Source organism: Dama dama, chromosome 18 (assembly GCF_033118175.1).
Source record: "Dama dama isolate Ldn47 chromosome 18, ASM3311817v1, whole genome shotgun sequence".
Taxonomy (NCBI): Eukaryota; Metazoa; Chordata; class Mammalia; order Artiodactyla; family Cervidae; genus Dama; species Dama dama.
The window spans coordinates 53,972,864-54,000,795 of record NC_083698.1 but is presented as its reverse complement, the minus strand read 5'-3'; the positions used below and the strand labels follow the sequence as shown (position 1 = coordinate 54,000,795).

Here is a 27,932-nt window from a genome sequence, read left to right as displayed (position 1 = left end):
GTGACAAAATACCTTGGATTTGCTTCAAAAGTGGTAAGTGGATGGGGGGAGAGTTGCAATAAGATGGGCCATGAGCTGATGGTAGCTGTACCTGGGTATATGGGTACATGAGGGATTCACCATACTGTTCTCTTTACTTTTATACATCCGTGAAATTTCCTATAACAAAGAAGCAAGCTAACTAAATAGATACTGTTTTTATATTGCTGTATCCCAAGTTTCATGGGCTCTCTGGTATACGCTAAATGGTAGATACTTCATTTCTCTCATAACATGTCTGTGTGTCTCCAAGAAGGCTGAGGCATAAGCTGGATAACTTTATTTCGGTGTGATTTCATTTTGGAACCCCTTTAAATGTAGGACTCAAAAAAAAAAAAAAAAGAAAGAAAGATACATACACTATTTTGGATATGCTAATTGATTTAAATTCAGAGAGTACATAAAAATTCCCCACCCAGACAAATCTTCTAAGTTCTCTTACACCAAAAACGCATTAGAAAGAGATCAAAATAAAATTTCCAGAAATAAATGTAACCAAAAACATGGAGAACATAGGGAAAGAAATGACTTTTCTATTGACACCATGTAAAATTAAAGATTAATATGAAACATTATAAAGAATATATTTTATACATAAAGAGTGCTCACAAATAAAAAAGAATATAAAACTCTAAGCAAAATAATGAACAAAAGAACAGATACCTCACAAAACATGAATTTTAGTCAATAATTAGTCAATAGCTAATAACTAGTTAATGATTAATAACCAATGAATAATTAAAAACATAACTAGTGAGAAATGTGGGCTTCCTCTTGGCTCAGATGGTAAAGAATCTGCCTGCAATACAGGAGACCCGGGTTTGATCCCTGGGTTGGGAAGGTCCCCTGGAGAAGGAAATGGCAACCCACTCCAGTATCCTTGCCTGGAAAATCCCATGGACGGAGGAACCTGGCAGGCTACAGTCCATGGGGTTGCAAAGAGGCAGACATGACTGAGCGACTTCACTTCACCTCAGTGAGAAATGTAAACAAAGCAAAAAATTGTTCCGCTTATCAGAGTGCCCCCCAAAATGGACTCCTCTACTGCTGGTGTACACCTAGGCAATCAAATAGAATTGTTACAACCTTTACCTCAACATTTTCATTTACAAATATTCATCCAAAGAAACAATTAGGAATATAAGTCAAATTTTATTTTGTAAGAAATATATAAAAAGAGTAATTTACGAGAATAAAACAGTAGAAACAAACTGAATATTAAAAAGTAATGTGGTGATTATGAAATTTTGATATTTTGATTATTATAAAGTATAAAGACATCTATTATGCAACCATTAAAATTCCACTGGTTTCTATTATACTTTTTGTATTTTCTAGTTCTCTGATAAGGAAATTTTATTGAATGTTTAGTATAAAATATGTTACTTTTAAAAGAATGGGAAATTAAGATGTCAAAAACATAAAACAGCACTAAGAAGGGAAACCAGGATAGGCACTGCCCATCTTTATTTACCAGTTTTCATTCTCTATTTAAAAAATGGTATACTGAGAATTCCTAGAGACCCAGGCATATCATATTACATTACAAACTTACAGAGAGATCTGCCCTAAAGAATCTTACTAATTTTTCATTTTTTTTCTTTTCACTAGTTCATTCTAAATTATAAGAAGATAGAGATCTAAAGGAACTAAACAGTTTACTTTGTAAATATATTCTTTATATAAACTCTATTTTAAAAGATGTTTTAAAACATTATGCTCTAAGTTCTTTTTGTCATGCAGGGGATCAAAAAGAAAAAGAATTAAAATTTATAGTAACAGTAAAGAACATTCTTTCCTCTTAAGCACTATGATTTTGACCAGCTTGATGAACATAGTTATAGACCTAACTTATTCACAAATAGAATGAGGAACTCTTAACATTATTCATAATTGAAACTAATATGCTCCAAGATTAATTTGAGGTAGCCAGAATAATTTTATTTTCCTATTACTAAGAGAAATAAAATTCATGAGGCAATTTCTTGAGGGATAATGTAAAACCTTTTAACCCAAGCAAGATAGTTATCTAAATGGATACTGACCTTATAATCAAAGTTTTCATTTAAGAAGTTCTTTCGAAGTGCATCTGACAGGTACAGAACTGTTGTAATAATGACGCTAGTGATAAAAAAGAATACATTTTAAGTTGAAAACTTCACATTAGTGAAAACCATTTATTAGGCAAGAATAAAGTAATTAAGACAAAAGAAAACCTCTTCAGTAAGCCTGTGGAACAATATTAGATAATTCATATTTGAAATAAAAAAGAGGACACCTAGAAAAAAAAAGTAAAAGAATCTGCCACTGAAATGATATGGAGAAAAATCTATAAATTCATATGACTCAGAATTATATTGCCTTGATGTTTTACAATTTTTAAATTTCTAAACAAAGCAAAAAATTTTAAACAAATTTACAATAGTCTATATTTTATTAACATAGAAGAAAGTATAAAAACTTATATAATACAGCAAGAGAGAGAGAGCCCACAGATGAAATGAGAAGGCTAAAGCAATAGATTATATTGAGTATTTATTTGACTGTCTTCTCCCTGCTCTTCCCTATTTAAGGTGTTAGCGGGCATGTGAGAGCTATGGGAGTCAGATTCCCTCTCCATGGTGACAACATTGCCACTAAAGAAACCATTACAGACTGTGAAATTGTCTATATCCCAGTACTAAGCTGTGTGAAACTGACAGTGTTACAGCAGTTTAGAGAATAGGGCATCTCTGGGCTGGAGAATTAGGGAAAGCCTGTCAGAGGGGCCATATATAGTCATCTGTATCTTGCTAGGGAGATTATAAAAGGAAGATTTAGTAAGCATCCTTGGTTAACTCTTGAGTTAAGCAATTTGTTAAAAATCTGCTCCTTTTAACAGCTACAAGAGCATATGTTCAAAACTGAATGCAATTCCAATTGGCTCATTTAATGTCAGATAACAGCATTTATTGAAACAAGATAGGTCACTCCCCAAACCACCAGAAACCAAGCACCAATTTATAAATGATTGATCTTTAAAATCTCTTTGGCCTTTCCTAAGATGCATGCATAAGGAAGTGCTTGTGATGTGATGAGGCCCTAGCTCTCACTGCAGGATTTGTAAATGAGGGATGTAGTTGTATGACCCTAGGTAAAATAACATGAAACAAAACAAAACACCTCATCAACCTCACACCTTGGTTATCCTACTGGTAAAATAGAGATTAAAAAAATATTTACTCATTAGAAGAATATTTATAGTTTTTGGAGAACATAAATGTTCACTGATGAAATCCAAGGTGGTAACTGGTTAAGTTTCTAAAGCAGTTCATTCAAATCTTACTATATAAAACTAAAGCTTATTTATCAGAAAATGGAACGCTATCAGGCAAGGAAGGGGCTCTTTGTCCAGCACCTATTGCATTGTTGGGCTTCTAAGTTTAAAGAAGAAAAATTTGCATCCTTAAAAAATGTTTTCCTTCAATAGTCAATGAAGAAATATACACAGAACCATGATACCTGAGTTTCACATCAAAACCACCTTCTGGCCCACAACTCTAGCTTGAATTGTTGTTCAGAAACAGTAACCTCTAGTGTTAGTAAAACATGATGTATCTGAGATTTGGATTATTGGGCCCAATGCTGTGGAAAGGAGCCAACAAACTCAACCTTCCAAGTGAGATGATTCCTTAGCAAAGACTACTCATTTGTAATCTATATGCTGGATCCCAAACACATGAACAAAATCCATGGCTTCTTGAACAGTGCTTGCTGGTAAACAACAAGGACTCTCTCTGGCTTTATGAAGGACCTGTGAGCCTCAAGCTGACTGCTTACTGGAATCACTGAGGAGCTTTAAAAAACACAGATGTCTGGATCACACCCCAAAGACTTAATAATTGGACTGGGGTGCAATGTGGACCTCAGGATCAGTAAAGCTCCCAGGTGATTCCTTTGTACACCCAGAGTTGAGAACCATTGCTCTAGACAAACATTTTTAAAAGTTAGACAAACTTCCATGGATGCCTGGTGATCATTTAAGATGCAGATCATGATTCAGCAAGCTTGGGATAGGGCCAAAAGTTCTGCATTTCTTACAAGCGCCAGGAAATGTTCACGCTGTTGATTCACAATCCAACTTTTGAAGAGCAAGGTTCTGGAGAGGTTCAAGTCAGAAACACATTCCAAACAACACTGCTTCACACTCTCCTGCCTTCAAGAATTTTAGGCCAGTGACTACTGTGGTTCTTTAACCGGACATGCATCCTTGCTCTACACTGAACATCTCACCCTCATACCAAGGCTGCTTTATCATCAGGCATAAGAAGTACAGGGCACAGGCCTTTTCAGGGGCTTTGGAAAGTACTGCGTGTGTTTGTTAGTTGCTCAGTCATGTCCGACTCTGTGCGACCCCATGGGTTGAAGCCTGCCAGACTTCTCTGTCCATGAGGTTTTCCAGGTAAGAATATTGGAGTGGGTTGTCATTTCCTTCTCCAGGGGATCTTCCTGACCCAGGGATCGAACCCGGGTCTCTTACATTGCAGGAAGATTCTTTACCGTCTCAGTCACCAGGGAAGCCTGGCAATTTATTCCATAGGCCAATACTTCAAAAAACAAAATGTAAAAACTGCTTTTCATTTTGGCATGTGGCAGGTGGTATGATGAGGGATAAGACCTTCAAAAATATGACTTCCCAGGGCTAAAAAATCTTAAAATGACTATTTCAATCGCTTTTCATTTATGCTTATAATCCTCAGCCCAAGTCACAGAGGCAGCTCCCAGAGCTTTTTATGTCTCAGCACTAAGACAGTTTCCTGGCATACAGGCCCTCAATCAGCTAAAAAGGCATATATATATATTATGGCTCCTTCACTGTGGTAGAAACCTGTAGTGTTTAAGGATTTTTTTTCACTTGTTCTAATTTACCCAAAACCAAGTGGCTCCTTTGGTTTTATTCTTTTACTCATGACTCAGTTTCTGAATATGTGGACTTTTCAAATCTCAGGGCTCCAATTTAATGGCCAAGAAAGGTTTGCAATCTGTTACTACAAATGGTCAAAATACAGATGTCTGCCATAGGAATGCAAGCATAAAGACCACTTTTGACAACACTAATCTATGGCACAGCATGATAAATGTATACATAAAAGGGAAACTAGCACACAGGAAATCAAAACTCTTTCTTCAAATTTTCCAGCTGCCACTTCATTTCTGGCATTTAGAAAGTATTTTTATGCAATGCCATCCCCCCTAGAGAAACCTCATCCTATAAACTGTCCTTTTGAAAACTACTCTAACCTGATAATCTGCTCAAGCAAAAGCCCATCTCCATAAATTATAAATAAACTGAATATTTTGGATTCCAATATCCAGTTTTTGGATAAATTGGCCATCAACAAGGTTAATGTTTGTGCACTGAAAAACTAAGGAGATCTAAACTTGGAGGATGACAAATTCCCTATAAACTGGACGGTTAAGAGGGCAGATCAAAACCTTGGACAGCCATCAGGGAAACTGACCTAAGCTAGTGGTCCTCAAATGTCAGTACATGAGTAGCACTTGAAAGATACATAAGGCTTTAGGGCCTCACCAGAGGCTATGGCTTGGTGAGATCATGCCAGGGCTCAGCCACGTAATTCTGATGTGTGTGATCATTCATTTTGAGGTCTGGTGTTAAAGATGGAAAAGAAGATAGATGAGGGTTGGAACTTGGTGAGCAATGACATTTGGGAAATTTGTCTATGGTAAACACTGCATCACCAAGGGCCTAGCCCAGTATGTGTTTGCTGAATGACTGTAGTTTCAAACAGGTATTTAAATCTATGGTTTGTGATAATTATTTGCTGTACTAGATATTTCTAAAATGTAAGCCTTGTAGAACTTTTTATACTTTTCTATAGCTACTTTTTTTTAAATAAACTTTTTTTTTTAACAACAGTTTTAGGCTTACAGGATTATTGCAAAGATAATACAGAGTTCCTGTATACGTCATACCCAGTTTCCCTTATATTAACATCTATTATTGGTATGGTACATTTATCACTGTGAAGGAACCAATACTGTTTCTATAGATATTTTGAAGAAGAGACTGAGATTAAGACAAGCAAAGCTGATGGAGAAAGCCACTCTAAATGGAGGTCACAGAATAAGCCAAAACAGGAAGGCAGGAAAAGAAGTGATTCTGCTTTTAGTCAAGGAGGTATGCAGTGCAGGTGAGGTCAAAAGAATTAACAAGGATTGAAAGGGAAGGATTTTTAGAAATTCCATGACCTTCTCCTTTGGGCAGTGTTGGTACAAAATCACTCATGTGGCAACAGCCTCAGTTTTTGTTTGTTTGGCCTACTAGACTTACATCCTAATATATTCTTGCCTTTCCTCATCTATTCATTCTACCAACTCCTCACACCTCACCAGGAGATGCCGGCAATTCTTTTTTAAATATTTACTATAACTCTGGAAGTATGGCACATTTCTCTTAGTAATATACAGTTTTTGGTAAAAATCACTATCTTCTCCCATGCCCCCGCCCCCCGCCACAGTAAAGTATTTAAAGATAATAACCCTAATAGTAAAACCCCACCATCAACAAAAAACAATAGTAATTATTTTTCAATGGATCTTCAACAGATGATGGGCTTCCCTGATGGCTCAGATGATAAAGAATCTGCGTGCAAGCCAGGAGACCCTGGCTCAATCCCTGGGTTGGAAGGACATTTGGAGAAGGGAATGGTTACCTTCTCCAGTATTCCTGCCTGGGAAATTCCATGGACAGAGAAGCCTGGCAGACCTCAGGCTTCCCTGGTGGCTCAGATGGTAAAGAATTTGCCTGCAATGCAGGAGATATGGTTCAATCCCCAGGTGGGGAAGATCCCCTGGAAAAGGGACTGGTAACCCACTTCAGTATTCTTGCTTGTAAAATTCCATGGACAGAGGAGCCTAAAGGGCTGGCAGTCCACAGGGTTGAAAAGAGTCGGACATGACTGAGCAACTAACACTTTCAATTTTTCACTTTCAACAGATCATCTACTCTAACATAAAACTTTTCATAGTCAGTATCACATACTTTGTCTTCCTTCCTGTTACAATGGATCAATGCTCCTAGCTAAAGTATCAACGCTCTTAGCTAAAGCCAAGCTTCCTGGTGGGTACTTTATCAGTGCTACCCTAAGTATGGTGAGCTTCCTTCATTGAGAAAGTCTCACCACAAAAAACAATGTCAATGGAACTAAACTGTATGCTTATGCAGCTGACCCAATTTCCAGTGCAAGTTCACAGTGGACAGCGCTACCTTCAGGAAAGGTGTTCTCAGACAGGCACAATGAGAAATCCTGTACTTGATCTCACCCCTACTGGCTTACCCAAGGATACTGTTTCTTCACTTGGGCCTGTTTTCTTTAGCACTGTCAATATTTCTTTTCTCTGTGCCCTTCCTATCTGTAAACCAACATGCATAATATTCCATATTCAGAAATGAATCTTAGCGTTCATATCTCCTTCCAGATATAGCCACATTTCTCTGCTCCTTCTTATAGCAAAATCTTCTAAAGAGCTGATAATTATTGCTTTCATTTTTTCAATTCCCATCTGCTCTTGAATTCACTCTGATAAGACTTTCATCTCTACCGCTCCACTGAAACAGTACTTGTCAAGGTCACCAGTATCTGCATCCCACTGCCAAAACCCAGGGATAATTGTCAATTTTCATCCTCCAACCTCCCAGAAGCTCTTTACTTCCTTCCTTTATGAAATATTTTCCTCATGTGGTTGATATTATGCCCTTCTGGTTCTGATCTTACATCATAGGCTACTCCTTTTCCATCTCTGTTGCTGGTGGCTTCCAAACATCTTGACCTTGGAAGGTTGGCATGTTCCAGGGCCCAGTCTTAAGTACATTTCTCTTTTCAATCTGTACTTTCCTCTAGAGTGCTCTCGTTCAATTTGATGACTTCAAATACTACCCAATGCCGAGGACCTCAAACGTATTAGCATGTCGCTAGTCTTAACTTCTCTGAGCTCCATACAAGCATGTCCAGCCTCTTCTCTTACATCTCCACTTGGAGATCTAACAGTATCTTAAATTTCTGCTCAATAAAGGATCCCTCACCTCTCCCACTCCTCTCTCAGTATCTTCCATTTAAGTGAATGTTACCACCATTTGTCATTCTGTTGAAGCCACAATTCTAAGAGCCATCTTCAAACTTTTTTCTCTCCCACCCACATCCAGCCATCTGCAAGTCTTGTCATCTCTGTCTTCAAACAGCGGCTCTGTATCAACCCAGGAGGGTAGGGTGGGGAAGGAGATGGGAGGGAATTTCAAAAGGGAGGGGATATATGTATAACTATGGCTGATTCATGTTGAGGTTTGACAGAAAACAACAAAACCCTGTAAAGCAACTATCCTTCAATAAAAAAATTAATAAATTTAAAAAAGTCGATCTTCCTACTATCATTATTGCAATCCACCTGTTCAAGTCATCATCGTCTCTTACCCAGACTGCTGTATTAAGCTCCTAACTGGTCCTTCCTGGTTTCTCTCTTGTCTCTTTACCCACTAATATCTGGACCTTGTCTTCTTCCAACCTCATTTTTATTGGTTCCTTCGCACCTCACACTTCCTCCACACAGTCTTCCAGATCCTTGAATGTACCATCTTCACTCTGACCATAGGGCCTGTGTGTATGCTATTCCTGCTGATAAGAAGTCTTCCTTTGCTGTCTGCCTATTAACTCCTGCTACAGATTTCAGCTCAAGTTTCACTCCTTCATAAAAACTCCTCCTATTCCAGTCCAGAACAAAGTTCCTTTCATAGCTCCCCTCTCAGAACTGTGCTTTTTAATGATGACATTAAAATTTCACAGATTAGGCACTAGAAAATATTTACTGAATGAAAGAGTCAATGAAGGAATGGATGACCTTCCCTAAGAATCTCTGATTCCATAAATCACTTATTTGCTATATATATCTCATTTGAACATAAACTGGTGAAGGTAATAATCAGCTAAACAATTCAGTGTTTGGTGGGAAAACACACACACACACACACAAGTAAATGTTTGAAGCCAACACGCAGAGAAGATAAACAAAATAAGGGTCTGAAATTTTAACTGCAGGACCAGGGAATTTTTACTTTCCTCAGTAAGCAAATCTTGAAAATATGTATAAAGCTGTGACTTTATTTTTGTACTATATTTTGCAATGTGTATGGAAGAGGGTGGAGAGAAGCCTGTCTCAAAGTGTCCTGTATTTTTGGTACTCAATTTTCATCTTCCTTATGTTCCTTCTTTCTCAGATTGAGCAGTTGTCCTCATGTGAAACATCTACCAAGAACTTACAGTGGCCAGGCACAATTAAGCTTTGCAGGCAAGCAGAAGTCAGCTTTCTTATCCTTGGGAAATTTAGCCTGAACACACAATGTGAGACATTCAGGTAGAAAAAAAGCAAAAGACCATACTAACAGCCAGGTTTTTATAGTCATAGCTTTTGGTAGGACTTCACATAATGCAGAGAAGCTACAGGATTAGGGACAGCACAGTTTAAAGACAGCATTTAACTGACTTGAAAACACTGGAAGAAAGGACCCACATATAAAAGAACACATTCTTTGTGAGATGAGCTATTCAATTGAGTTCAAGCCTAGACAACGGTGACTTCTGGGCCAGTTACCATCAATGTGACATGTATCAAGCATACAAGTGGGTAGTAAAAGTGGAAGTTTGGGTGAAAATGCCTTTTTGAGGGGCACTTCTCAAATATTTCTCTAGTGTCATGGAAGAAAAGGTGGTCAACTGCAGGGACCTAGATCTAGCTTCTGAAACCTGCTTCTATATAATTTAACAAAGTAAAACCTTTTAATTTCTGGTGTGGGCTCTTTAACATATTTAAAATATCTTTCAGAGATTTATTTCTCTATCAATACTATTGATGTTTATATTTTTTAACAGATAAGACACAAATAGCTGAAGGTTTATTTCTGAACTATCAGTTCAGTTGCTCAGTCATGTCTGACTCTTTGCGAGCCCATGAACTGCAGCACACCAGGCCCCCCTGTCCATCACCAACTCCCGGAGTTTACTCAACCTCATGTCTATTAAGTCGGTGATGCCATCCAACCATCTAATCCTCCGTCGTCCCCTTCTCCTCCCGCCTCCAATCTTTCTCAGCATCAGGGTCTTTTCAAATGAGTCAGTTCTTCGTATCAGGTGGCCAAAGTATTGGAGTTTCAGTATCAGCATCAGTCCTTTCAATGAATATTCAGGACTGATTTCCTTTAGGATGGACTGGTTGGATCTCCTTGCAGTCCAAGGTACTCTCAAGAGTTTTCTCCAACACCACAGTTTAAAAGCATCAATTCTTCAGTGCTCACCTTTATAGTCCAACTCTCATATCCACACATGACTACTGGCAAAACCATTATCACACAAGAAAGATCCCACATGCTTTCAAGGTTTGAATAGGAAATGACTATGACAGTTAAATGAGGAGAGGACAGGAAACTGAACAGCTGAAATCAGGCAGTCTATTCTAACTTGGCAGGTGGTTCACAGGCTGTGGAGTCCTGTCTATGAATTAGGTTGGATATACCACAGCCAGACATCACCAGGGGAAAAGCAGTGCCAGATTCCTATCAGCACTGACTTGGGTGTCAATGGAATGATGGTACTGCATTCAGCAAAGTCTTACGACCTTTTTCTTAGGTTGGCTGTGGGACTAATCTTTGGTTTAAACACATTACACAGAGCTCAACTCTAACAGAATCATGCTCCTATTTAGCTAACATTAGGGATGGAAATCTTGAACATTGTAAGTTTACTCAAAAACAGAACCTGACTTCTAAGTCTGCTCCCCACTCACATGACCATAAAGTCTTCCCAAGTGTAGTAGCGATTTTTAGGTGGCGGCAGAGTGAGATGGCATTTCCTATCATAAGCCACATGATTGTCATGGCTTTCAGAAGCTAAACCACCACCTTTGTACAAAAGGAAAAAAAATGTTAAATTCACTTTCAGTTTGAATGTCTGCCACTGGAAATTCTAATTCAAGTCAAAATATCCCTCTGCACACAGATGCAGGCAGAATGACCAAATAATGATGCTGTATGATGATGATGTCAACAGCATAGACCCCTTCCTGTGCTGGCTCCCTGGACCACTCAACATCCTCTCCAGTACCCAGAATATTTGCTGTTTGGTAATGAGGCCAGAAACATGACCAATGGTTCCCACTTAAACCTGTAGCATCTGGACATCCAGATGAAGAGATATTTGATTCTACTCGCAGATATCAAACTAAATATGCTAAACTCTAAAGAGAGCTATTTCAGGATTCTCAATTAGTCTTCAAAATGGAAAAGCTGTTTCTGTACTTATGTAAAATATAATATGCCATATTATACAATTTGTTACTTCACAAAGTTTTTAACACGGCATTTTAACACCTCCTCGTCTCTAAATGTGTACTGCAGCAGAAGCCACATTAGGCATCTCTAATCAACATCAAACCCTATCTTCCTGGGGCTCTTCATCATATTTGGGTACCTGGGGAAGACAAATGGTGTTTTTGACCCATGAACAGATACCTGAAGAATCCAAGCTTCACCTGAGCATGAGGGTTTTGGGGATGGGAGAAGAGGAGGAAGGAGAGGGAGGCAAATGTGGGCTGGAAGGAAAGGATGCTTATGAAATAGGGTAAATTATAAATGTGGAGGTAAAGATCAAGCCACTTTCCTAAAAACAAACAAACAAACAAACCCACTTCATCTTCATTTCAAATCCTGAGCTAATAGAGACCAGAAGCGTGAGAGCAGATAAACCCACGACGCTGTGCCCTCCGGGAATAGCTCCTGGAATAGAAGGCCGTTCTGACCACCCCTTACTCTCCTCTCCTGGTTCCTACTCATTCAACTATTGACCTGAGATCATTTTACTTTCCCCCCCAGTATGCTTAATATAAGCTAATTTTGTCAATATCAGTAACTCCCCAGATGCCTGTATCTCTTCCTGAACTTCCTTCAGAACACTATTTTCAGCCTTCTGAAAATACACATCACTCAGGTGTGTAAAAGGAACTTCAATCTTCACCTGTCTAACTCAGGGGTCCTATCTTATTCCCAGTGCTCAGCATATGGGAGATGCTGAATGTATTCTCTGAGTTAAAGTGAGTTAAGAAAGATCAGAAATGACTCAAGGGTCCAGAAATAAAGCTGGTATTAAATAACCTATGGTACACCTAGTCAGTGGAGTATTATACAGCTACAACAGAAAAAGAAACCATAAATGAATGAGGGACTTTCTACGTATTGATTTGGAAAGATTGCTAGGATTTTTATTTAAAAGAAAGATTTGCAGGACAGTTCATTTATTCTGCTACCTGCTAAGCTCTGCATAAAGGAACAGTGGAAGGACATGCAAGAAACAAATCAAAGTGGTTACTGCAGGCTGGGAGTAGGGGTAAATAAAGTAGGTGGGAGACGGACTTCTTGAGGCATATTCTGTTATAGTTTGATTTTTGAACTATGTTAACATACTACCTATTTAAAACAAATAGTAATGATTAGGAAAAGCAAGCAGGCAAGCAAAGAGACAGACAAAACAAGTGAGACGAGTTAACTCAGAAGCAAAGAAAAAGAACTTCAGGATTTGGAGGTTTCAAATTTGAGATCAAAGTGAATGTACCATATTCTCCACTTCCCATATTCAATGAGTTGCAATTATCATCAATGTAAATGTCTTACTTGTTAGCCACCAAGCGCATGACAGTCCAGTCCTTTGGAAACATCTCTGGGCGTATCAATATTCGGAACACAGTAAATATCTGCAGCAGGAAATCCTTGGGTAAGGAGGAAAGAGACCATTTTACTGAGTTATTGTAATTGTTCACACACACAAACACACACACACACACACACACACACACACACACACACACACACAGAGCTATTGTTACTATTTCTAAAGCACTTACAGAGAAAGGAGCCATACTCAATACTTTACCCAGGAGAAAAAATCATCTCCCTGCTCATTCTCAGTGACCAGTTGATTTGCTACCCTTCCCAAACGTTCCTCCTTCTTTCTCTTTCTCATGCCTGGTGGAAATGACACTTTGTTTTTCTCCACAAGCTCTAAACATTTAGGTTTGAGAAATAAAACAGAAAACTACTAACAGATTAGCAGGGAAATGTATTTTCTTTCTCCTATTATAGTATCCTAAACTTCAGTACTTTTCAGTTCAAGAGAACTGCAAAGGGTTTTAGTTCAATTATGCTTTCATTTAAGTGGGTGTTAGAATTTAGAAAGCTATGCTCATTGGAAAGCATCTTAGGCAAAAACCCATGTTTCTTAAAGGGCATTCTGAAAATGCAGGATTAATGGGATGCATGCAGGTTTATAGAATCTGAAGGTCCTAGGCAGAATAAAGAGAGAAAGGGATGTGTATGAAGCTGAGCCCAGTGACAAGTCCTTAGAAACCAAGAGTGTGTCAAGGTATTCTTCACAGAGATGCCATTCTAGGGGGCAGTGGTATTTATGACGATGGTATCTTTAAGCTGACCACCTGGAAACACTCTTGACAAAAAGCTTTTGTCAGGCATGGAAATACCATTTCTTAAAACATTGTAAGAAACAGACCCAAATTGCTGGAGCACATTATACTTAACAAGAACTCAAGAAGCTAACACACCGCAGGTAATGAATGAAATGGAGCTTGCCCTACTCAAAAAGAGATCAGCTCAATCTAATTATGATTTAGATTTGTTAACTAGAAAACTTAAAGATAGTTCTGTAACTTAATTACTGCTAGGAAAACATATTTCACAATTTCACTGAAGGTAGTAGTATTGTGTTGCTTAGAAAAATACCCTAAATATAAGAGTTTTATTTATCAAACCTAACAACACATTAGGTTAAACATGTAAGCCACTTGAATATAAAATTATCATTGTCACCCATATCATCAGTAGACAGAAAGATCCTAAAAAGCTAGAAACATGTGGGAGCTGTGTGTGTGTGTGTGTTTACATATTCTAACAGCTTTGATCAAACTCATAAATATTTTGACAAGGATTTAATTTAGTTTCTTTGGCATCAGCACACATACGCTGATGTGTAGTCCATGCCATGTGGAAACATGCCCATTAGGTCGTCTGTCTTTAAATGGTGAGACAGACCCTTCCTGTGTCGGCAGAATTACCACAGTTTCCCAAACGTATTCTCCTTCAGGTCAGATAATTTTGGGAAACCTCCCATTCTAGCCCTCCACTGGGATAGGGGGTCATTAGCACATCAAAACTATGAGAAGCTCTTTTTAATGCACTTCTAGATCTTTTTTCAGTTTTCCTGTTGATTCTTCTGAGTTTTGCAGACATGAACACATATAATCCTTGCAAAAACTGTTTGCATTTACCTTTCAAAGTGTTATACCTCACTTTAGTTTTCTGTCTTGATGTATTTGCTTAGATAGATATTAAAGAAAAATCCTGAAGGTGGGGAGTCACTTGTTTTCCATAGTTTACAAGTACTTTTGTTGGGAGAATGAAATGGCAGCCCCCTCCAGTATTCTTGCCTGGAGAATCCCATGGACTGAGGATTCAGGTGGGCTATAGAATATAGGGTCGCTAGGAGTCAGATGCTACTGAAGCAGCTTAGCACACATGCACTTGTATGTGTGTGTGTGTGCGCGCGCGCACGTGCCCTCAGTTGCTAAGTCGTGTCTGCCTGTTTGTAACCCCATGGACTGTAGCCCAAAAGGCTCCTCTATCCATGGACTTTTCCAGGCAAAAGAACTGGAGTGGATTACCATTTCCTTCTCCAGTGGATCTTCCCGACCCAGGGATCAAATCCACGTCTCTTGTTGCACCTCCTGTATTGGCAGGTGGAATCTTTACCACTGTAGGTTCTAAAATGGTGATGTTTCATCTTTTCTCCTCTAATCAGTAAACAGAATTGGAAATTGGAGGCAGCACCCCTCACTAGGGAATAGGAGAGAGGGATGTCTGTTGCACAGAGGGAAAAAAATGGCTGAAAAATTGGCTACAGGAGGCAAGATATCTATCTTCAGGGCTAGCAACTTTGACTGCTGTTTTGCAGCGCAGGGGACAAAGGCAAAGTTATTCCAGGTGTAGGATTGGAGACAAACAACCTGTTTCTGTACCATCTCATTTTCCTACTTCCATTTATCTCACACAATAAAAGGCGTGGCAGCATGGGGCCTCGGGCCAATGCCTACGAACTGACATCAACTTTTATTTCCCTGAAGAAAACCTCTCACTATCTTAAGTAGCTTTCTGAGCTTCATCTACCTTTATGGAACCAAACACATTCATTTGTAGAAATCTTATAATGAAAAATAAAAGAACATTATACTGAGATCAGAAAATCTAGATTTTAATCCTGCCTCTGTCATTAACAAGCTCAATGACCTGGATAATTTATTTAACCTCTCTGGAGTTGAGCTCTGAGGCTTTATAATTCGAGGGCTTGGGCTTTCCTGGTGACTCGGATGGTAAAATGGAGAAGGAAATGGCAACCCACTCCAGTAGTCTTGCCTAGATAATCCTGTGGACAGGGGAGCCTGGTGGGCTGCTGGACATGGGGTCCCACAGGGTCAGACACAACTGAAGCGACTTAGCATGCATGCATGCATTGGAGAAGGAAATGGCAACCCACTCCAGTGTTTTTGCTTGGAGAACCCCAGGGACAGAGGAGCCTGGTGGGCTGCTATCTATGGGGTTGCACATGGTCAGACACGACTAAAGCGGCTTAGCAGCAGCAGCAGATGGTAAAAAATCTGCCTGCAATGCATGACCCAGGTTCAATCCCTGAATTGGGAAGATCCTCTGGAGAAGGGAGTGGCTACCCACTCTAGTATTCTTGTCTGGAGAATTCCATGGACAGAGGAGCCTGGTAGACGACAGTCCATGGAGTCTCAAAGAGTCAGACATGACTGAGTGACTAACACTTTAAAGTCTCTTGTAGTTAGAAGAGACTAAAAATAATATGGCCACTCATCTATTCATGCAGTATACAAAACTTTTTATATTTCTAAACTGAAGGTTAATGTTTCGGCAGATGGTAACACAAGCACATTCCACTGCGGTACTTACACGGATTCAGCAAGTATTCTTGTCAACTGCCTTGTGACAGGTTACATTTCAAACTCAGTGCCAATATTTTAAAGCACTAAGACCTGAATGTGAGGCTCACCATTCCATCCCTCCCCAAATGCAAGGGTATTTCCTTGTCTATTCTAAGTACTTTTCACTAAACAAGACTGTCTGCACAGATAAGTGAAATTATTTTGCACACATAAACAATAAGTAACAGGTTCTTTTTAAAATTTAAAAAAAGAACACTGCTGCAATCATACTCTGGTTTGGATAGACACAAAAATAAGTGTTTCATATGCCATTATTTTAAAATTGGCAGCCTGGAAGCAGTTTCTTTTATGTTTGTTAACTTCAAATAGCACAACATAGGTATTTAGTTGCATTACTGGTTATTATTCAAATAAGGTAACAAATTAAAAAAAATAGGGAGGAGTTTTATTTCACAGCAACATTTCTTTTCTGCAGTGCGAGAGGTTCAAAGAAGGTTCAGGTGAAAACCTTCACAAACAATAAAAGTCTCACATTCAAATAGAAAAGAAAGCAGAAGTAACCGTTATGATGTTAGATTATCATTAACATTTATTCATTCATAAATATTGGGTGCTTTAATATGTGCTAGGCACAGTAAAAGAGACTGGGGACACCTAGTGGGATAAAATATATTCTTTCCTTTATTCATGTAAGAATATTTACACAGTATCTGCAATAGGCCACAGCATGATGAGCTGGCTGAATGTGACCTTTGCTTTCCTCAAACTCAGTTTTGTGGGAGAGATGAGTGCTCATCTGTTTAAGGATGTGCTACAAACTAGGATAAATCTGTGGGCCAGTTATTTCACTGCTTCCCTGATAGCTCAGATGGTAGACGACAGTCCATGGAGTCTCAAAGAGTCAGACATGACTGAGTGAATAACACTTTAAAGTCTCTTATAGTTAGAAGAGACTGAAAATAATTAATATGGTCATTAATTGCAGTGACTATACTGCAGGTCACTGCAACTGACCTGCATTGCAGACCTGCAATGCGGAGACCCGGGATCAGTCCCTGGGTCAGGAAGATCCCCTGGAGAAGGAAATGGCAACCCACTCTAGTATTCTTGCCTGGAAAATCCTATGGATGGAAGAGTTTGGCGGGCTAGGTGGGCTACAGTCCATGGTGTCGCAAAGAGTCAGACAGGACTGAGGGACTAACACTTTCACTTTCACAGGTATTTCACACCAAGGGAAGGGCACCTCCCAGCCCCAGAGGCAAGACAGAACATAGGCTCACCCAGGCTGCAAAACGGAGTACTCAGAAATGGGGCGGGTAGGTGGGTCAGTTCAGCTCAGTTGCTCAGTCATGTCCGACTCTTTGCGACCCCATGGACTGCAGCACGCCAGGCCTCCCTGTCCATCTCCAACTCCCAGAGCCTACTCAAACTCATGTCCATTGAGTTGGTGATGCCATCCAACCATCTCATCCTCTGTCGTTCCCTTCTCCTCCTGCCTTCAATCTTTCCCAGCATCAGGGTCTGTTCTAATGAGTCAGTTCTTTGCATCAGGTGGCCAAAGTACTGGAATTTCAGCTTCACCATCAATCCTTCCAATGAATATTCAGGACTGATTTCCTTTGGGATAGATGGGTTGGATCTCCTTGCAGTCCAAGGGATTCTCAAGAGTCTTCACCAACACCACAGTTCAAAAGCATCGATTCTTCAGTGCTCAGCTTTCTTTATAGTCCAACTCTCACTTTCATACATGACTACTAGAAAAACCATAGCTTTGACTAGATGGACCTTTGTTGGCAAAGGAATGTCTCTGCTTTTTAATATGCTGTCTAGGTTGGTCATAACTTTGCTTCCAAGGAGCAAGCATCTTTTAATTTCATGGCTGCAGTTCCCCATCTGCCCTGATTCTGGAGCCCCAAAAATAAAATCTGTCACTCTTTCCACTGTTTTCCCATCTATCTGCCATGAAGTGATGGGGCCAGGTGCCATGATCTTAGTTTTCTGAATGTGGAGTTTTAAGCCAACTTTTTCACTCTCCTCTTTCACTTTCATCATGAGGCTCTATAGTTCTTCGCTTTCTGCCATAAAGGTGGTGTCATCATCTTTCTCCCGGCAATCTTGATTCCAGCTTGTGTTTCTTTCAGCCCAGTATTTCTCATGATGTATTCTGCATATAAGTTAAATAAGCAGGATGACAATATACAGCCTTGACGTACTCCTTTTCCAATTTGGAACAAGTCTGTTGTTCCATGTCCAGTTCTAACTGTTGCTTCTTGACCTGCATACAGATTTCTCAGGAGGCAGGTCAGGTGATCTGATAGTCCCATCTCTCAAAGAATTTTCCACAGTTTTTTGTGATCCACACAGTCAAAGGCTTTGGCAGAGTCAATAAAGCAGAAGTAGATGGTTTTCTGGAACTCTTGTGCTTTTTCAATGATCCAACAGTTGTTGGCAATTTGATCTCTGCTTCATCTGCCTTTTTTAAATCCAGCTTGAACAGCTGGAAGTTCATGGTTCACATACTGTTGAAGTCTGGCTTGGAAAATTTTGAGCATTACTTTGCTAGCATGTGAGATGAATGCAACTGTGTGGTAGTTTGAACATTCTTTGGCATTACCTTTCTTTGGGATTGGAATGAAAACTGACCTTTTCTAGTCCTGTGGCTACTGCTGAGTTTTCCAAATTTGCTGGCATATTGAGTGCAGCACTTTCACAGCATCATCTTTTAGGATTTGAAATGGCTCAATTGGAATTCCATCACCTATAAGAAAAGAGTCATACAACTTTTTTTTGTAGTGATGCTTCCTAAGACCCACTTGACTTTGCATTCCAGGATGTCTGGCTATAGGTGAGTGATCACACCATCATGATTTATCTGGGTCCTGAAGACCTTTTTTGTATATTCTTCTCTTTATTCTTGCCACCTCTTCTTAATATATTCTGCTTCTGTTAGGTCCATACCATTTCCGTCCATTATTGAGCCCATCTTTGCATGAAAATTTCCCTTGGTATCCCTAATTTTCTTGAAAAGATCTCTAGTCTTTCCCATTCTATTGTTTTCCTCTATTTCTTTGCATTGATTACTGAGGAGGGCTTTCTTATCTCTCCTTGCTATTCTTTGGAACTCTGCAATCAAGTGGGTATATCTTTCCTTTTCTTCTTTGCCTTTTGCCTCTCTTCTTTTCATAGCTGTTTATAAGCCCTCCTCAGACAATCATTTTGCCTTTTTTGCGTTTCTTTTTCTTGGGGATCGTCTTGATCCCTACCTCCTGTACACTGTTCCGAACCTTCTTCATCCATACTTGTTTAGGCACTCTTTCTTTTGGATCTAATCCCTTGAATGAATCTACTTGTCACTTCCACTGTACAGTCATAAGGGATTTGATTTAGGTCATACCTGAATGGTCTGGTGGTTTTCCCTACTTTCTTCAATTTAAGTCTGAATTTGGCAATAAGGAGTTCATGATCTGAGCCACAGTCAGCTCCCAGCCTTGTTTTTGCTGACTGTATAGAGCTTCTCCATCTTTGGCTGCAAAGAATATAATCAATCTGATTTCAGTATTGATCATCTGATGATGTCCATGTGTAGAGCCTTCTCTTGTGTTGTTGGAAGAGGGTGTTTGCTATGACCAGTGCGTTCTCTTGGAAAAACTCTGTTAGCCTTTGCCCTGCTTCATTCTGTACTCCAAGACCAAATTAGTCTGTTACTCCAGATATTTCCTGACTTCCTACTTTTGCATACCAGTCCCCTATAATGAAAAGGACAAATTTTTTGAGTGTTAGTTCTAGAAGGTCTTGTAAGTCTTCATAGAACAGTTCAGCTTCAGCTTCTTCAGCATTATTGGTCAGGGCATAGACTTGGATTACTGTGTTATTGAATGGCTTGTCTTGGAAACAAACAGAGATCATTCTGTCATTTCTGAGACTGCATCCAAGTACTGCATTTTGGACTCTTTTGTGGACTATGATGGCGACTCCACTTCTTCTAAGGGATTCTTGCCCACAGTAGTAGATACAATGGTAGGTGGGTAGGGATACATAAAAGATGGATAGATAAACAGGAAGATAGCAATAAATATGGACCAAGGATATATAAACAAAAAAGAGACAAATGAATCTCCTACCTTTTCCCTGGTAAGTAGTTTGGAAATTCATCCTGAGGACAATGTAGAGACACTGAGGGACTTTATACATACATGTAAGAAGATCACACTCCTGTTTCACAAAGATTTTCTGACTACAATATACAACACAATGTTTTGTGTTTAAATATACTATGGTATCAGAACAACACAAGATAGAAATCAGCCGTATATGAAACAGAATTGGTGAGACACAGAAGGAGACCTTTGGAGATCAGGAAACCTGAGTTAAGAAATCTGGGGGAGTTGGACCATAAAGAAGGCTGAGCACTGAAGAACTGATGCTTTCGAAATGTGGTTCTAGAGAAGACTCTTGAGAGTCCCTTGGACATCTAGGAGATCAAACCAGTCAATCCTAAAGGAAACCAACCCTGAATATTCATTGGAAGGACGATGCTGAAGCTCCAATGCCACCTCTTGCAAAGAGCTGACTCATTGGAAAAGACCCTGATGCTGGGAAAGACTGAAGGCAAAAGGAGAAAAGGGTGGCAGAGTATAAGATGGTTAGATAGCATCACTGACTTGATGAAAATGAATTTGAGTAATTTCTCTCTAGAAGACAGTGAAGTACACGGGAGCCTGGTGCACTGCAGTCTATGGGCTAACAGTTAGACACAACTCAGTGCCTGAACAATAACGACATGATTCAGGCTATAGTCAAATATTATTTTAAAAATCTGCCACAAATTTCAAATATGTGACACTGTTGATTCAGGGTCTGAACTCAATTAAAGAATGTTAATCAAAATGATCACATTGAAATTTATATCCTTACAATTTACCAAGTAGATTATGCAAAAATAACTTCCAAATGGTCCTCAATCTTCAAGAACTATAGAATTTTTTTTGTAATAAAATAAAGACTATAAGTTGAAATAACTTAATGGAAAAAGACGGGTTCTGAAGCAATCAGACATTTATTATGAGGGTTGAGTCACTCAATAAAGATTTAATGCTTAGGACACAGAGTCCTTACTCTCAGAGAGCTCATAGTCATCAAGAATACAAGAAAACATGCACATGTTCTCACAGAGAGGGACTGTGGTCTGTAAAGGCTTCATTTTTAAAAAGTGACATCTGGGGCTTCCCTGTGGCTCAGTGGTAAAGAATCCACCTGCCCATGCAGAAGACGTGGATTTGATCCCTGATTCGGGAAGATCCCACATGCTACAGAGCAACTAAGCCCATGCCCCACACTACTGTTCAGCCCATGCTCTAGAACCCGGGAGCTACAGCTGCTGACACCACAACAAGAGACGCCACTGCGATGAAAAGCCCACACACCACAGCTGGAGAGAAGCCCCCGTTCACTGCAACTGGAGAGAAAGCCCACACAGCAAGGAAGACCCAGCACACTGTAAAATACAATGTTTTAAAAAGTGACTCCTGAGCCAGATTTAAAGCAGGAGGTGAAACAGGAATTTAAAATTATCTATAGTTTGTGAGGAATATACACGTAATCACAGTAATCTTAAGTGACAGGAATGAGAGGTATTTGGAAAGGGATGGAGGACAATGAGGATGGAAGGAAGATTGAGGATAAGGAAGATGATGAAGAGACTGGGTTTTGTCCTGTAGACAATGTTACGGCCTCAGAGTCTTACAGATGGCTTGAGACTTGATCAGATATGACTGTTGCAAGCTAGTGGGCTAATATAAGGGAGACAATGAAAGGTAATAATTGTGCTGCATCTAACTTTCAGAACATGTATACTCTCAAGCTGAGGGCAAGATCCTCACAGCTCTATATGAAAAGTCATAATCAACAAAAAACAGGAGTTTTACTGCTCTCTATATACATAAAATGTCACGGATATGGACAAAACTTTAGCCCACAGTAGAAGGTGAGTGTATTATAAAGGGTCGGTTATAATAAAACATTACTGACTACAGAAGGAAAGAAACTCTAATCACTGCTTAGTTTTCGCTTTTGTTCATTTCTAAAATAATGGCAGGTTCTAGAGAAGGAAGGCAACAATCCAGAGGACTAGCACGGAGGGCCGTGCTCCTCCTCACGTCAGCTGACTCTGTGCCTCACACACAAGGACCTGAAGACCAAGGAGAAACAGCCTACTGTTCACCACGCTAGAAGCGACTCCAACAGTAACCCTGGAGACACCCCAGGTTTCCAAGCAAGAATGGAATTCAAACACTCGAGGCTTAGCAGATACTTGAGAACTACATACTTTCAACAATCATATTGATTTAGAGACTCATGGGGAATGCTAGGCCAAATCTCTCTTTGAATTAATAAGAAGGAAAAAAAAAAAAAGAACAACCAAAACAGTAATTTGAAAATCTCAGTATATAATTTGTCAGCACCAAATAAGATTCAGAATGTGTATATCCCATGATCCAACAGTTCAAATTCCAGAAATTCATTCTACAGCAATAAGGGCACAAGTCCATGGAGATCTATGTATTGACATTAAGATGTACATAGCAGGATCCCTTCTTTATATTAATATGTATATTTTTGGATAGAAGGTAGTTATTTCATTTTTTAAATCTTTTTATTGAAGTATAGTTAATTTATAATGTTGTGTTAGTTTCAGGTGTGAATTGTATATACATACCACAACTTTATGCATTCCTCCATTGATAGACATTTAGGTTGCTTTCATATCTTGACTACTGTAAATAGTGTGGCTATGAAATTGGAGTGCATGTAGCTTTTCAAATTAGAATTTTGTCTAGATATATGGCCAGGATTAAGATTACAGGACAATATGGTAGCTCTATTTTTAGTTTTGTAGGGAATCTCTATACTGTTCTCTGCAATAGCTTTCCAATTTACATTCCCATGTATCCTTTCTAATGGAAAAAGTCATAAACATACTGAATGCTCACCAAAAGGGGAATGATTAAGTTTGGAACATTATGTAATGAGATTCAGAAAAATGAATGAGGCAGTGGGCCATATAATGTCCATGATACATTATTGTGTGAAAAGAAGTGCAACCCATATGAATAATATGATCCATAGGCATGCGGATGGAGCAAAGAAAACAGTCTATGAAGATATACCCTGATGTGTTAACAGTAGTTACCTCTGGGAATTAGAATACATATGTGTGAAGGAAAAGAGGATGTATGCTTTATTAAACCGGTAGGCTTATCGGGATTTTCAGTGTCTAATTCCAGGAGCAGTTATGATGTTTCACTAATCACTCTAGAAAGTTAGCAGAGAGATCACTTTGTTGACAAAGGTCCGTCTAGTCAAGGCTATGGTTTTCCATTAGTCATGTATGGATGTGAGAGCTGGACCATAAAGAAAGCTGAGTGCTGAATTGATGCTTTTGAACTGTGGTGTAGGAGAAGACTCTTGAGAGTCCCTTGACCTGCAAGGAGGTCCAACCAGTCCATCCTAAAGGAGATCAGTCCTGAAGATTCATTGGAAGGACTGATGCTGAAGCTCCAATACTTTGGCCACCTGATGTGAAGAGCAGACTCACTGGAAAAGACCCTGATGCTGGGAAAAATTGAGGGCAAGAGGAGAAAGGGGCAATAGAGGATAAGATGGTTGGATGGCATCACTGACTCAATAGACATGAGTTTTAGCAAACTCAGGGAGATAGTGATGGACAGAGAAGCCTCGCATGCCGCAGTTTATGGGGTCACAAAGGGTTGGACATGACTTAGAGACTAAACAACAACAACAATGAAGCTTTATCTTTCCTTACCTGATACTCCTTATTTATTTAATTTCTAACCTAACCAAAAAAAATCTCCCCAAACTCTCCCTCTGCTACTTTGGTATTTTCAGACACCTCCAATTCATGACTAGAATAGCTCATTTTTTATAAAGAGGTGATAAAGGAAAAGGTTATACAATTTTAGATCAAATATTTTGGTTTATGAAAGTATGGGGGAAAGTTGAGTTTTGCTGACAAAGCCAAGAGCTGAGATATTAAAAGAATTCCTAGCCCTCCCAGTTACTTGGGAATGAAATAGTATCAATCTTCACTGCAGGGGGTGATGAAATGAGACACTGCAAGAAAAGTTTAGCACTGTATCTGGTTCATGGCTATGAGGGTGAGAGTAAGGAGGGACTCTATAACTGTTGGAGAAGGAAATGGCAACCCACTCCAGTACTCTTGCCTGGAAAATCCTATGGATGGAAGAGCCTGGTAGGCTACAGTCCATGGGGTTGCAAAGAGTCAGACACAACTTAGTGACTTCACCTTCACCTATAACTGTTAGCCATCATCACTGTTGTTTATATCAATACATATCACACACATTTATAACAGTGATTTAGATGCCCTAATAACATAAAGGCATTAATAGAGACTGTTTTATTAGTCTTGATATCCCAGACATCTAGTCAAGGTACTCAACAAATATTTATTGAGTCAAGCGACTGACACAATAAAATAATAATAGTGCCTACCTCATGGGGTTCTTTTCAGGATTAAATGAGTCAATGCTAATCAACCTCTTAGAACAGTGCTGCATATGTACTGAGTTGGCCAAAAAGTTTGTTCAGGTTTCCATAAGATTTAGCTCCATGAGACTAAATGTTTGCTTTTTGAGGACCTCAGTTCCTTTATGAGAATACCAAAGCCCACGGTCCTCTTAAGACTTTTTGAGGATCCATTTGGCAGCAAAACCAAACTACTTAGAAGGTCTTTATATATCCCACCTAGACTGAATATTTTGTTTAGCTGCAGAAAAACTGAGTGTTTGATTATTCAGTGGACTCTTGACAATATGGGTTTGGGCTGTGCAGATTCACTTATACAGATTTTTTTCAATAGTTCAGTTCAATTCAGTTCAGTTCTGTCGCTCAGTCATGTCTGACTCTTTGCAAGCCCATGGACTGCAGCACACCAGGCTTCCCTGTCCATCACCAACTCCCAGAACTTGCTCAAACTCATGTCCATTGAGTCGGTGATGCCATCCAACCATCTCATCCTCTGTTGTCCCCTTCTCCTCCCACCTTCAGCCTTTCCCAGCATCAGGGCCTTTTCAAATGAGTCAGTTCTTTGCATCAGGTGGCCAAAGTATTGTAGCTTCAGCTTTTCATTAGTAAATACCCCAATACTGCACAATCGTAGCTGGTTGAATCCGTGTATGTGGAGCTACAGGTACAGAGGAAACTGGGATAGGGAGGAACCACATATACAGAGGACTGACCATAAGTTCCATGTGGATTTTCAATTGCACATTGTTCAAGGGTCAAACTGTAGTTGCTATAGATGTAGTTGCTATAGCATCAAACTGTAGTTGCTATAGCATCTCCTGGAGATGCTATAGATGTTACTACACAGTATATGTGCTACACTATCTTTCTGGAATAGCAAACATTCTGATTTCTGAAATACATGTGGTATGAGGACTCTAGTTAAGGGACTGTGGACCACTGCAATCATCTTTGGAAAGTCTTGTAACATAGGTTTCAGTAGCATGAATACAGATATCTGACTTTGAAGAAAACTGAGAACATGAAAAACATATGCTAAAAGGTGGCATCTGCATTTTTTAAGTACAAATGAAAACCAGATGACTAATTAGCCTTTCATAAGATAAATGCCCTCCAGCCTGACTTCACTCCAGTTATTTCCCTTCTAGTCTTATACTGGGCAAGGCGTAAGATTAATTAGGTCCCTCCTGCTGCTTTCTTAGGGACTTTCCCCGGTGAGTTAGCACCTTTTTATTTTTAGTGTCTCCCTTTCTACCAGCTCTGATTATTAATAATTCAATATGTTTAAGCTTTCTCCATGATAAATATTCCTCTAATAACTCAAGTTCTCCTTCAGTAGACACCTTATACTCCTTTTCTTGAAACACAGTTTACATCCACTACATCTTTTTCTCTTTAATCCTTCAGTCTATGACACCTTGGCTTCCCACTCTTACCAATGCATTGAAAATGCTCATCAAATTTACCAAATATCTAATAATTTCATAGTGCATCCAGATAGGTCTTTCTTAATACAAATGTGATCATGTCTGTCCCTTCTTAAAACCCTCCATAGTTTTCCAATGTCTTCATAATAAAATCTCTCTCTCTCTCTCTCTCTCTCTCTCTATATATATATATATATATATATATATATATATATTCAGAGAGGCTTATGTTTTACAACTCTCTTCTAAACTCTACAGTCAGTCCATTCACAGATGTTGTCTGAATACCGACAATGTGTTAGGCAAGTTCTGGGCTTGAGGATACAGCAGTGAACCAGCAGTAGTTTCAGATGTCAAGAAGCTTATATAACCTAGTAGCTAGGAGTTGGGATATATATAAACAAGCAAAAAGATTCCAGATTCTAGTAACTATATAATGGTAGAATGGCAGATGTGGTGTATCAGGATATCTGGGTGAATCACAGCTGAAAGAAGCGGGTGGCAGCGGATGAGATGTTGAGATAGGCATCAGCAGCTCAATGGACATGAATCTGAGCAAACTCCGGGAGAGAGTGAAGGACAGAGGAACCTGGCGTGCTGCAGCCCACTGGGTCACAGAGAGTCAGACACAGCTTCGCGACTGAGCAACAACATGGTTGAGAGAGCCGAATGTCTTAGCCAAACATGGCCAGCACACTCCTGCTCAGTTTTCAGCCAAGACTTCCTTTGGCAAGGTTTCCTCTACCCTTGAGTTTGGGCTGGCTGCAATTCCTAGATGCTCCGAGGCACTGCGTGTTAACTGTGTCTTCACCACTTCCTCTGCCTATGTCACTGCCCATTAACCCGTTTGATCCCACCCCCAGCGGGAACTGGCCTTTTTGTCGCTGGTTACATAACAACACTGATAGCACTTGGTATGCCTGAACTGCTCAATCTATACTTCCTGAAGGATAGATAAGTATCATCATTAAATCATTTTCCTGACCTGAAAGTCCAGTTTTGTTTTGTTTTCAGGCCCCACTATTTTGAAGAGGGACATATGTCTTTTGAAAAAGTATGTGGCTGACCAAAGGAAAAGTCACATGAAACATTCCATTATTTTCATTATTCCATTATCATTCATTATTTTCACTTGCTTTATTATTGTTAACATGAATATTAAAGCATAAAACTCAATACCTAGATTAAACAATGTTTTTTTGGCTTATGCTTTTCCACTATTTTTTTTTTATTCCCCGGCTCTGTGAAAATACGTAATGTTTTCCTATGTGAATTTTGAAATACGAAGTTATAGACTTCGTAAAATCTAATGATTCCTCAGCTGTGTTAAATATTCAACTTGTGATGATAGTTCATAACTGCACAATTATTTTCCTTTTTAATCACATGGATTTCTGTATGTAGAGTAGATAAGCTCTAAGATCCATTTATCCATTTTAAATTCTAACCTCAAGATTAAATATTAATACAAGCATGAAAAACATGATATTTTCAGGCTTGGACATATGCTAATCAACTGTCAAATAGATTACACCTGCCCAAATCTATTCTTTGTTTCATATGACTCTGCTTATAAACTGATCCAAGGTAATTGAAAAATTCATCTGAGATTATACAACATTTAAAAGCCAAAAAGAAGTGACCCTTATGCACTATCTATATTAAAACTATAAATCATGCTCAAAGACACCATTGTTCAATCACTAAGTCATGTCCAACTATCTGTGACCCCATGGACTGCAGCACGTCGGGCTTCCCTGTTCTTCACTGAGTTTGCTCAAACTCATGTCCAATGAGTCAGTGATCATCCATCACATCTCATCCTCTATC

At 39.2% G+C, this 27,932-nt stretch overlaps 1 protein-coding gene across 3 annotated transcripts in view; it reads right to left on the bottom strand.

The window, feature by feature from the left end:
- DOCK4 (dedicator of cytokinesis 4) overlaps positions 1-27,932 on the bottom strand; it is a 479,093-nt gene that overhangs the window by 82,208 nt on the left and 368,953 nt on the right. For all 3 annotated transcript variants that reach the window (XM_061165346.1, XM_061165344.1, XM_061165347.1), the window contains 2 exons: positions 12,752-12,846; positions 2,085-2,160 (listed from right to left, as the gene is read on the bottom strand). In XM_061165346.1, the coding sequence (XP_061021329.1) occupies positions 2,085-2,160; positions 12,752-12,846 (171 nt within the window). The remainder of the gene's footprint in view (positions 1-2,084; positions 2,161-12,751; positions 12,847-27,932) is intronic.